General features: G+C 44.3%; 1 protein-coding gene across 1 annotated transcript in view; it reads left to right on the forward strand.

The window, feature by feature from the left end:
* TTF1 (transcription termination factor 1) overlaps positions 1-12,502 on the forward strand; it is a gene marked incomplete at its 5' end in the record, with an annotated part of 90,832 nt that overhangs the window by 40,980 nt on the left and 37,350 nt on the right. The window contains 2 exons of the mRNA XM_082264225.1: positions 1,158-1,371; positions 9,045-9,134. Coding sequence (XP_082120351.1) covers positions 1,158-1,371; positions 9,045-9,134 — 304 coding nt within the window. The remainder of the gene's footprint in view (positions 1-1,157; positions 1,372-9,044; positions 9,135-12,502) is intronic.

The following is a 12,502-nucleotide window of genomic DNA, read 5'->3' on the forward strand; positions in this document are numbered from 1 at the left end:
AAACTGGTTGGAAAATGTTTCCCAATCAGCGGCTGCAGCCGCTAAGCAGTTGGCAGAAGCCACTGTCAGAATACAATGTTCTAAATGGGGGATTCCTCCATCCACCTTGCTTGGTTGGATAGAGCAATAGTTTCCTTTTTTCTGTTACTCTTTAGAATTGCACACAATCCCAGGGCACACCAGTCTGGGGGCTCGTTTACAGCAGGAGTCTCATCCAAAGGGCACATGCTTTTTGTGCCTTTCCTCGTCTCATTTGTTTTTTTTTTTTTAATGAGCTGCTCTATGCATGTGAAACACTCAAAATGGTGCCAGCATGATTTTTAAAATTGCGCAGCACCAAAGCACATGGTACTACGGTACCATGCGTTTTTAGCAGACGCAAATGTACACGCATTTGCTAGATGCATGGGGGGGTGTCATTAGGAATTATGGCACCCACGCGCATCTGCAAAAGATGACACATTTTATGTGGAGCAGGAAAACACACAATTTCGCACCTGGTGTGAACAAGCCCTAAAATGCAGCACAAATCCCCCCCCCCCTCCTCCTAGCACAAATTCTGTCTCTACAATAGTGACCGCAGCAGAGTGGAGGAGAGAATCAGGAGGTGGTGTGGGTTTTGCTCTTTCTCCCTTTATCTACTTTTCGTTTAGCCTACTAGCTGGATGCAAAAACTGCCTGTAATCGCTGGGGGAAGGAAAAACTGAGGAATGCTTCCTAAAAAAAAAAAAAAATCACCTGTTAATTGGCAATTCATTTTATCCTAGCATGTTCATCTCTGGCAGACTTGGAGAGCCTATTCATAGACCTTTAACTGGAGCTGAAGGTGCAGTTTTGCTCAAGTTATATCTTTGCTGTATATTGTAACACATTGCTATAAGCCAACTACTGACATCGAATAAAGAACAGTGTCTGGTAGCCTGCATATCATATCTGACCAGTTGGTGGCTCTGCCTGAAATCTGATTCTCCTCCTAGCCTAAGATGTCCAACTTAATGCTTGGCATTTGCTCTAAATGGATTCTATAGTGCTGGTTTTCGCTGAGAGAGACAAGTATTTAAGTATTGGGGCAGAACGATCAGGAAGGATAGAAAAAGGAAATTTAAAAGCAAAAGAGAGGATTAGGATTCTTAAGTAAAATTGTATCTACTTTGTAGAGGTCATTGGGGGAAAGTGGAGCAACGAAGAGGTAAACAGGCTTATTAAGGCTGTGAAGAACTTTGTTCTGAGATCACTGAAAAAGAAGGGGAAGGACATCTCCAGAATGGAACATCAGACAGTCCCTAAAGAGATGCTGTTTACCGGTATTCCCTGGGCCAAGATAGAGAAAAAGGTAAAGACAAGGAACTGGACACACTGCAAATCAAAGTGGTAAGCAAGTTATATTCTAATTCTCACCACCACTGTCTGGCTCCTAAGCTTTCTTATTGGTCCTGTCAGGTAATATGTGGCCTTACTGACCATTATAAAAATAAGCAAAAGAAAGGTTGGGACTTTACATGTACCTCCAATAAACACTTGACAAGTTGATTTAAAATAATTTTTCACATAACTTTATTTGACGTATTTATACAAGCTCCTTAAAAAAAAAAAGAAGAAAAAAAAGGTGGTTCATTCTTTTATAATACAAGATAACAAACTGGTTTGTTCAGGGTGCTGCTATACTAGGCTTGAGATTTGTTTTATAGCCAACGTGTTTCTTGGGCTAACCTGCTTCGTCAGGGCTGAAGATCCTATTATATACTGTAACAATATATAAAGGGAAGCATTTTACATCTAGAACAATCAATACTTCACATTAAAGGTAAAACTTATTTTATATTCAATGTTTAATTGTATGATGCACATACTACTAATGAATTCTAGAAATTATCCACTGCGGCAATTTACCAAATGGTGATTAATATAAAAATAAAAAGTCCTATGGGAACACAAACAAACCCCTCCCAATAAGTCAGATGGACTTTAAAGAATGTGGGGCTGTTGATTGAGATGAGCACAAGATGACCTTGTATAAAAAGGTATATAGTTTATTATACAAAAGTAGTTATGAAAGTAAAAACATACAAAATTTGATAATGAGACGCTCATATATATATATATATATATATATATATATATACATATACACACACACACATTATATATCTGGAGGTAACTAGTTAATGAGGAAAATGAAGGTCCAACGCGTTTCGTAAACACAATTCACATTCCGCTTTCTCAGGGACCCTCAACATCAACTAGATTGTCACAGACTTGAAAAGCGAAAACATATATAGAGTCATATCGCATATAGGGGTTTTCCCATTAGACTGACAAGATATAACTGCTCACCAATTACATCAAAAGGAAATCATTGGGCCATCCATGCATGTTTGGTACGCACCAGGGTCATGTAGCAACCATGTGGCCACCTAGCAAAAAACAAGAGGCATATCTGATGGACACTGGACTGCGCCTATACAGCTCAGGCGGGCATGAATGATTATTGGGCACCGGAACAAAGAAGTAGGTAATTTAAGCTGCGTCACTCAATATGTATGAGAATTCACAACCCTTAAAAAATGGAGGGGGATGTAGATGGCCACAAAAGTCCAAACTGTGTATATACTAAAGTACCCTTCAATGTACATGTATATGACCCCAAAGCAGGCAACACACATCAAAAGGTGTCTCCAATATGAGAGACCACCCCCCCACCACCATGCTGTCAAACACATGTACTACTACGGACCTCTTTTCCTACATAGTGAATATGCATAAATGCCTAAAATGTGAGCCATTTGCAGCATCAAAGATAGATTACCTCTGGTGTTTGTGTGTAGATGACCATCTCTCTCCCACCTTGCTATCCTGACCTGGCTGTATGTCCTCCTCCGGCCAGGGTTGGCGCTGTGATGCAGCTCTGGGCAGCCTCGCAGTGTTGCTGTATAGGTGGGCCACGCGCATGCGCACTATCTCTGCGCCCACGCCGGATGTGATGTAGTGGGCCAGGTTATGGTCCTGTCACTTCCGGCGGGTTTAGCATTTACCAGCCAAGCCATCAACGCCAGCGGCTGTAAAGCACAATGGAAGATCGGTCCTTGGGACAGCAGATCCTCCCTGAGAGGAAGTCCCCAAGGAGCAATGGCGACCAGCCATACCAGATCGACGTACCAGGACAGGCGAAGCCAGTCTGGAGCCACTAGATTGACCGGAATCCCTTCTGCCTGGATCCTGCACAGAAGTCATGGCAGAAGTTTGAGAGGCTGGAACGAACCCGTCAGCCCACCATAGAATGCTGACTACTTACCGAGCTGCCAGGGCACTTCTTATGCGCCCTTGATGTTTGATACAGACCATGCCCGTGGCACCGTCCGAATGAAATTGTACCATACACCCCTGAAGACGAATTGTCCAATGAGCCAAAGTCTGATCGTTTGGAGTTCTAGTACATTATTTGGCACTTTGGACTCTGTCAGAGTCCGGACCCCTGAGCACATCTATGCTTAGGACGCCTTCCCACCTTGACAGGCTGACATCGTGGTGACAACTGTCCAGGGGGGAGAAAGGATTTTCCCTGCCGGAGAAAGAAGCCACCTCTAGAGACCGTGGATCCTGTCCCACTTTACCAGAATCTCCTTAGCAGAGATCTTGTGTGGAACTGTGTAAACAGACCACCTCGAGGGTGGACACTATCAGGTCCAGCACCCACATGCAAGCCCGGAGGGATGAACGTCTGCTGAACAACAGAAGCTGAATTGCCTCCTGCAATGTCTGGAGTTTTTCCAGAGGAAGAAACACTTCGGCTGAGGCCAAGTTCTGAGTTGGACCCAGATAGTCCAGTTTTTTTTAGTTGACAGAACCAAAGGAGACTCCTGAAGGTTCAGAATCCAACCAAACTCCCTCAGTTTGCAGAGCAATCTCCAGTTGGCCATCAGAGCATTCGGAGACTCCGCTCGCAGAAGATGATTGTCCAGGTACCCCAGTACCACGATCGCCCACTGACTCAAACAATGCCAGCACTGGGGCCAACACTCTTTATGAAGACCAGAGGAGCGGAGGCGAGGTCAATGCCAACTCCACAAACTGATAATACTCCCCGCCATCAGCAAAACAGAGGAAGGGCCGGTGACCAGCACATATTACAATGTACAAGTAGGCATGTTGATAGAAGCAAGAAGAAATCCCCCTGATGTAGGGATGCCACTACTGTGTGAATGAACTCTATGCGGAACTTCTGTACACGCACAAAGTTTAGCGCCTTGAGGTCCAGAATTGGACATACCTTGCCTTCCTTCATGGGGGACTGTGAAGAGATTTGACTAAAACCCCTGAAAACGTTCCAAAGTCAGAACCGGAATAATCACCCCTTGAAGTAACAAGTCTTGCATTGCCTCAAAGAGACCCACGTAAGCGATCTGGGGACAAGGTTCTCCTGGAACCTCTAGTGGAGGCCCTGACTTTTGATCCCTCTTAGGCCTCTCATGAGTCGAGGAGAGGAGAATGGCCCACATCTACGACGGGTCCAAATGGCCTAGCAAGCCGCGGCCTAAATTTTTGTTGAGGCCCAGCCCCAAGTGCACGGAACCTCAGCCCGGCAGATGCCCAAAGGAAGAGCAGGGGCTTCGGCTAAACGCACTGGGGCCGCCCACACAGGAGGCGGCTGACTCTGCCACAAGCCGTGGCCTAAATTTTTGTGGGTGCCCAGCCGCTTGGATGCGAGCCCCAGGGGCAGCGGAGGGCTAGGTGGATGGCCAAATGGGAGCAGTGGTCTCAGCCACCCTCACAGGGGCCCCCTCACAAAGTTTCCAATGAGTAGGCCACAAAGCTCCGGCCTAAATTTTCAGCCGGATCTGGGCACGTAACCGCGGATGTTAAACCATCCGCTCCCCCAGCCCAACAACCGCCGCAGTGAGCCCAGAGGACACTAGTCACCAACTCCCCGGATGGCAGGGAACCCTGCTCATCCCCCCGTTGCGCACCAGGAAAACCTGGTCAGCAGCAACTTCAACCTGTCCTCGAGAGACCCACAGTAACCACTGAAATTTTAGAGGGGCTGAGGGAGAAGGAGAGGAACCCAGGGGTCCCACCGTCCCAGGGAGGAGCCCCCGTCCACCCCAAACCCTCCAGGGGTAGAGGGGAGACCATTGCCTACCACACCAGTAACCGGGTGGACACCGCTCCATAATGTGGGTGCTGTCGGCCAGGAGGAAATGCTGCGATTCAGGCTGAAGCCAGTTCGTATGCGCCCTCGTGAGACATTTAACTCGCAGGCCAACCCCCGTCGGGTGATGCTATGTCACAGCTGACCTAGCGCGGAGCTGTGGTCTGCACGTGCTCGCTGGCCGGACTGGGGGGATCCTAAGGATCTAGATTATACAGTTTGTCGCCCAGTCCAGCACTTGATGTAGATGACAGGAACAAAATAATAAAAGGAGGAAAAAATTCCATTTAAAAAGGAAAAAAATTACCAGGACTAAAGATCCCAGCAAGGAACTAGGTTCCTTACTCTTGACTAGGCAGTAAAAAAACTGGGTGCCTAAAGCTAAGAGTGGGTTTATACCCCCTGGGACTGCCCATAGGCGTAGTCAAGCTTTTTCCTGCCTAGTGTCCTACTCCTTTAGGGGGCAGTATAACCCAGTGGTTAAGAATCAGGAGCTGTGGGGGATGGTCTCTCCTATTCAGACACCCTCCACATCGTTTGGGGTCATACATGTACATTGGAAGAGTACCTTAGTATATACATAGTTTGGACTTTTGTGGCCATCTACATCTCCTCTTCCCCCCCCCCCCCCCCATTTTATTTTTTAGGGTTGTGAATCCTCATACATACTGAGTGACGCAGCTTAAATTACCCACTTTGTTCTGGTGCCCCCAATCATCATCCATGCCCGTCTGAGCTGTATATGCGCAGTCCAGTGTCCATCAGATATGCTTTTTGCTAGGTGGCCACATGGTTGCTACATGACCCTGGTTTGTACCGAAAATGCGTGGATGGCCCAATGATTTCCTTTTGAAGTAATTGGTGAGCACAGTTATCGTATCTTGTCAGTCTAATGGGAAAAGCCCTATATGGGATATGACTCTTTATATAATGTGTTTTCTCTTTTCAAGTCTGTATGACATTTTATTTGATGTTGAGGGTCCCTGAGGAAGCTGAATGTGAATTGTGTTCGCGAAATGCGTTAGATCTTAATCTTCTTAATTCTCATTAACTAGTTGCTTCAAGATATATGATGTATATGTAATGAGCCGTCTCATTATCCATTTTGTATGTTTTTACTTTCTTAACTACTTTTGTATAATAAACTATATACCTTTTTTTTACGATGTCGTCTCATGCTCCTCTCAATCGACAGCCCCCACATCCTTTACAGTCCATCTGTCCTATTGGGAGGGGTTTGTTCCCGTTCCCTTATGACTTATTTTATTTTCCATTTACTATTAGGATGTGGATGTGGGTTGCTGTCTCTAGAACTGGTAAACTATAACTTTATAATATATTATATGATCATATTTATAAATCCATTATAAAAAGTGTACAATGAATAAGTATGAGAGAGTCAATGGTGTTGCTATTACATCAAAGCTGGCAGCAAATAGCGTGGAGAGCCCGTGGAAAATGTCTTCAAACCCCCTAAAGAAGACGTTCGCACCGTAGCATGGGTAGTACAAATTCTAAATAAGTCAAAGCTATGTGAAAAATTATTTTAAAAATAACATGTCAAGTGTTCTTTGACTCCAAGGAGGTACATATAAAGTCCCAACCTTTCTTTTTCTTACTTTTGTAATCTTTCCAGGGAAGGTACCTCCTAAGGGTTACTTATTAATTCATACTGTTCCCCCACACACAAAAATGTCTACTTACTGACCATTTGATTAGCTCAAATTAGCTTTTACAGGAAAAGTCAAGACTTGCATATTTCAGCTGCCTATGTTTCTGATCCTTGGATGACATGCATGTGGGTTTTTCATAAAGGTGGCCTCTACTTAGGTATTTTTATTTATACACAGAGTCTAATGGGGCTTTTCCACTGCATGGAACCGAACGGTTCGGCTCGCTTTTGTGCTTTTCCACTGCTGGTACCGCATGGTACGGTGTAGGAACGGTTCGGTACGGTACGGCGGCGCTTTTCCACTGCATGGGACCAAACGGTACGGCTCTCAAAAACAGTACCTACTCGATTGTGGTTCCAACAGGTACCATACCCGGTACCATATCCCACAATCCTTTGTATGCAGTCACTACTAGCCACTGATTGGTCAGAGAATCCCACCCACCCCGTTGTTATCCCACCCACTTAACTTTAGTACCAATTTAGTGGAAAAGCAAACCATACCGTACCGAACCGTTCCAACACCGTACCATGCGGTACCAGCAGTGGAAAAGCAAACCGGGCCAAGCAGGGCCGAGTAGAGCCGAGCCGGTACTTGCAGTGGAAAAGTGCCATAAATGGACCAAATATGTGGCAGATTTTGCCTAGGCAGGGCATTGGATTTACTTTAGCATTAGACCTTCTAGCAGCTCATACGCTCCTTCACCACCAGAAGGAAAAAGAAATACCCAGTAATTCAATGGTAATAGTAAGTGTTGGACCCCTTCTCTTTCCTCCCATGTAAAAGTGCTGGTGCTGGGCTGTTGGCCATTCAGGCCCCCAATCCTGTGTAATCTCCAGTTAGGGTTAACTTTTAGATATGTTTTATCCACAAGAAGCCGGGGCGAGGCAGCAGTATCAATGCAATGCAGGAAGTGAAGTATGCATATGTATGTAATGAGCAAATATGGCTGCCTTGATATGTGTGTGCGTGTGTGTATATAAATTTGTGTGCAGAAACAACAGTTTTTAAAAATTTACAGATTGATAATATGGATAAACGTACATTCCCCTATTGGGACTTTTGAGGCACTCTTGCAGCAACGGCAAAACTATGGCATACAACATTGCTTATAATGTAACTGTCCTGAATAACATAGATGGTATGATTTGTCCTCCTTCACCCGACACGTTTCAGACAAAATGAGTCTCCTTCAGGGCTGTATCCAGTTTTGGGGTGGGGGGTTCCTGAACTCTTGGTGCATGTTTTTAACTTTGTACGGTGCTGTTATGCTCATCTCGGTTCATCTGATCGTGAGTAATTATTATACATTAATATGTTCAGAAGTGAATATTGTTACTAATTACAATGCATGACATATGTGTAATAGCACTATAGACTGGTTTTCTCCCTGAAACGTGTTGGGTGAAGGAAGACTCATTATACTGTCTCTGTTGTTCAGGACAGTTACATTTTAAGCAATGTATGCCCTACCTATGTTTTTAAACTTTCTAATTTTGCATTAATTTGTACTATTTTTTTATTTATTTTTTTATTTACATTATTATTATTATACAGGATTTATATAGCGCCAACAGTTTGCGCAGTGCTTTACAATGTGAGGGAAGACAATACAGTTACAATACAATTCAAAACAGGAGCAACTAGAGGGCCCTGCTCATTAGAGCTTACATGTATGCTTTGTTACAAGAGTGCCTCAAAAAGTCCCAATATGGGAATGTACATTTATCCGGTTGAGGTATCAGGAATGTGGCACTGATCAGATTACACCTACTAATTTTCAGATTGATAATAATTACATCAAGCTGATCTCTTTAGGCCTGATTTAACACCAGTGCAATTTGAGTTGCACAGAATCCCATGAAAATGGGGGGTCACATTGTTTTCACGGGTACCTGGTCACATCAACCGAACACAGCAGGGCGCAATGTTGGAAAAGGGCCCTGCACTACTTTTGTGCAATTCCAGCGAGATTTGGCCCAAAAGAATGTACAAACCACAACGAAATTGCATCCAAGTTGCACTACATATTCAAAGTGAAAATTGGATCGCAGTAGTGTGAACCTAGGCAATCCATCAGCTGATTGGGCATGGGCTAGTTCATTCTGCACTGCGACTGTTCTAAAGGGTAATAGAGGATTCACATTTATCTTTCAATTTTTTTTAATTTATACAGGCTTTATTAAAATAATACATAGAAAGCTCTGCTTTTCTTTTTGTTATAGGAATGATGTTCTGCTAGTGCGAATGAATAATGGTATTCGCTATTGTGAGCGCCTTTTTGGCTTACTGTCCAATATAGAAATTATCAAATGGTAAGTACGACAATAATATAGTGTATTGTTCATTATTTTAAACTATATTTGCTTGTAATGTTTTATTAACTACCTTTTTTTTGGCACTTTTTTGTTTACAAGTACAAATCCTGTATTTTTTTGCTAGAAAATTACTTTGAACTCCAAACATTTTTTTTTTTGTTAAAGCGGTTGTAAACCCTAGAAAAATCGCATACTAGCCCATTATGTGTAACTTACCTTAGAACGAAGCCCCCCCGGACATCGCTGCGGGCGCTGCCATGATCCCTCGCCGTCTCTTCCGGGTTTGGCGGCTCCGGCGCGGTGATTGGCCGGAAGAGACGGCTTTGGCGCAATGATTGGCCAGAGCCGCGATGACGTCACTCCCGCGCCAATGCGCGCGGGAATGATTTTCAGGCAAGCTCCCGGCAAATTAATTGAAGGTCCCCCCGGACCTTCAGAGCGCATGCGCCGCTCACGAGAGCGGCTGCATGCACTGTAAATATCTCCTAAACCATGCCGGTTTAGGAGATATTATTTGTACCTACAGGTAAGCCTTATTATAGGCTTACCTGTAGGTAAAAGTGTCAAAAAGCGGGATACTACCGCTTTAAGCAGAGGCCCTAGAGAACAAAATGGTGGGTTTTGCTATTTTTTTTTTTATGCCACATGCTATCTGGAAAAAATGCACTTTTAATACATTTTAATGCACACCGACACAATATAATTCCCAATTTTTTTTGTTGGTCAAATATAAAAGATAGTGTTACACCAAGTAAATAGATACCTAACCTGTCGCACTAAGATTGCGCATACTCGTGGAATGGTGACAAACTATGGTATTTAAAAAATCTCTATAGGCTATGCTTTAAAAGCCTTTATGGGTTACCAGTTTGGAATTAAAGTAGGTCTGGTGCTAGAATTATTGCTCTGGCTCTGATGTTTGCCGCAATATCTCACATGTGTGGTGCGTTCACAGTTTACGTATGTGTGTGGGACCAACACGTACATTCTCTCTTGCGTGGGGGGACAGAGACGCTTTAAAAACTTTTTTTTTTTGATCACTGTAAAAATCCCCTGTGACAGGTGCTCTGCCAGTTCAGCAGGGTCCAAATTTTGATCAGTGTGTGGCCGTCCCCATCTGAGTGGCCAAGCTGGAAAAGGTTTGTTGAGAGAGTCCCGTTGTCGGAATCCTGGTGGGGGGATTCCTTCAGTCACCTGGCTTGTGTGGATAAAGGAATTCTTTCTCTCTCTTTCTTTCTCTTTCTTTCTTTCTCTTTCTTTCTTTCTCTTTCTTTCTTTCCCAAAGTACCATATGTGCATCTCTGTCACTGTCTGACAATATTTCTGTCCATCTGTGGCTAACTTTTTGTTAAGTGCCAGAATTAAAGAAGGGTCAGTCAGGTACTTTAAAGGCATTGTACACTTTTGAATATTTTTGCTGCTTTAACTAGTTATTAGCGTAGTTATATTCCCTGTGCTGTTTTGTTTCCCTGTCTTTGTAATGATGGACTCGCATAATGTGGCTGCAGTTTGTAGTATCATAGCTGATCGATTCTCCTATGTCCATGTATTGCTTTAGCAAGCTTGTCCCAGAGTGCTAAGGGACAAGACCACCTCTGTCCTGGGTCGCACAGCATCCAGTGCATGCCTTTGCATCTGCTTTGTGTCCCAGTACAAATGTGGCAGTGCTAATGTGATAAAAAAAAAAAACTTCCTGTGTGTCTGTAAATGTTCTGCATGGGTTTGTATTAGATCTGATTATTGTGTAGCTCTCACCTCCACCAGTGCTAAATTAGGAGACCCAGGGGTTGTGGGATATATATATATATATATATATACACTGCTCAAAAAAATTAAAAGCAGCACGTTAAAAACTAAAAACACCTCAGATCTCAAGGGAGAAAAATATCATCATACTGGATACCTATGCTGATATGGACTGGGTAATGCGTTAGGAAGGAAAGGATGCCACATCGTTTGATGGAAATTAAAATTATCAGCCAACAGAGGGCTGAATTCAAAGACACCCCAAAAATCAAAGTGAAAAAATGATGCAGCAGGCTAGTCCATTTTGCTGAAATTTCATTGCAGCAACTCAAAATGGTACTCAGTAGTTTGTATGGTCCCTACGTGCTTGTATGCGTGCCTGACAATGTCGGGACATGCTCCGTATGGGACGGCGAATGGTGTACTGGGGTATTTCTTCCCAGATCTGGAACAGGGCATCACTGAGCTCCTGAACAGACTGAAGTGCAACCTGGTGGCGTCGGATGGACCAAAACATAATGTCTCAGAGGTATTCTTTTGGATTTAGGTCAGACGAGCTTGGGGGCCATTCAATAGTATCAATTCCTTCATCCTCCAGGAACTGGCTCCATACTCTTGCCACATGAGGCCGGGCATTGTCGGGCACCAGAAGGAACCCAGGACACACTACACCAGCGTAGGGTCTGACAATGGGTCCAAGGATTTCATCCCGATACCTAACCGCAGTCGGGGTGCCATTTTCTAGTCTGTAGATGTCTGCGTGTCCCTCTATGGATATGCTTCTCCAGACCATCACTGGTCCACCACCAAACCTGTCATGCTGAACAATGTTACAGGCACCATTAGGTTCTCCACGGGTTCTCCAGACCCTTTCACATCTGTCACATGTGCTCAGGGTGAACCTGCTCTCATCTGAAAAGCACCAGGCACCAGTAGTGGACCCGCCAATTCTGGTGTTCAGTGGCAAATGCCAGTCCAGCTCCACAGTGCCGGGCAGTGAGCACAGGGCCTACTAGAGGACATTCACACCAGTGGCCTACTGGAGGTCATTTTGTAGGGCGCTGGCAGTGCTCATTCTGTTCTTCCTTCCACAAAGGAGCAGATACCGGTCCTGCCGATGAGTTAAGGAACTTCTATGGCCCTGTCCAGCTCTCCTAGAGTAACTGCCTGTCTCCTGGAATCTCCTCCATGCTCTTGAGACTGTGCTGTGAGACAAAGCAAACCTTCTGGCAAAGGCATGTATTGATGTGCCATCCTGGAGGAGTTGGACTGCCTGTGCAACCCCTATACTGTCCAGGTATTGTCCCCATGCTATCAGTAGTGACAATGACACTAGCCAAATGCTAAACTAGTGAAAAACAATTCAGTGGCCTCTGTTTTGGAGGTCATTTCATTGTTGCCCATCTAGTGCCCCTTTTTCATTAACACCAAAGTAGCTGAAACTGATTAACAACCCCCTCTGCTACTTAAATTACCAGATCAGTATCCCAGGAGTTTAAATGACTTGATGCTGTACTCTTGATTAAAAAGTGTTCCTTTTTATTTCTTTTTTTGAGCAGTGTAGTTCACCTGAAGTGTCAGTTTTCATACTACAGACAGATATCATGCATTAACCCGTG

Source organism: Pelophylax lessonae (assembly GCF_965119305.1).
Source record: "Pelophylax lessonae genome assembly, chromosome: 7".
NCBI lineage: Eukaryota > Metazoa > Chordata > Amphibia > Anura > Ranidae > Pelophylax > Pelophylax lessonae.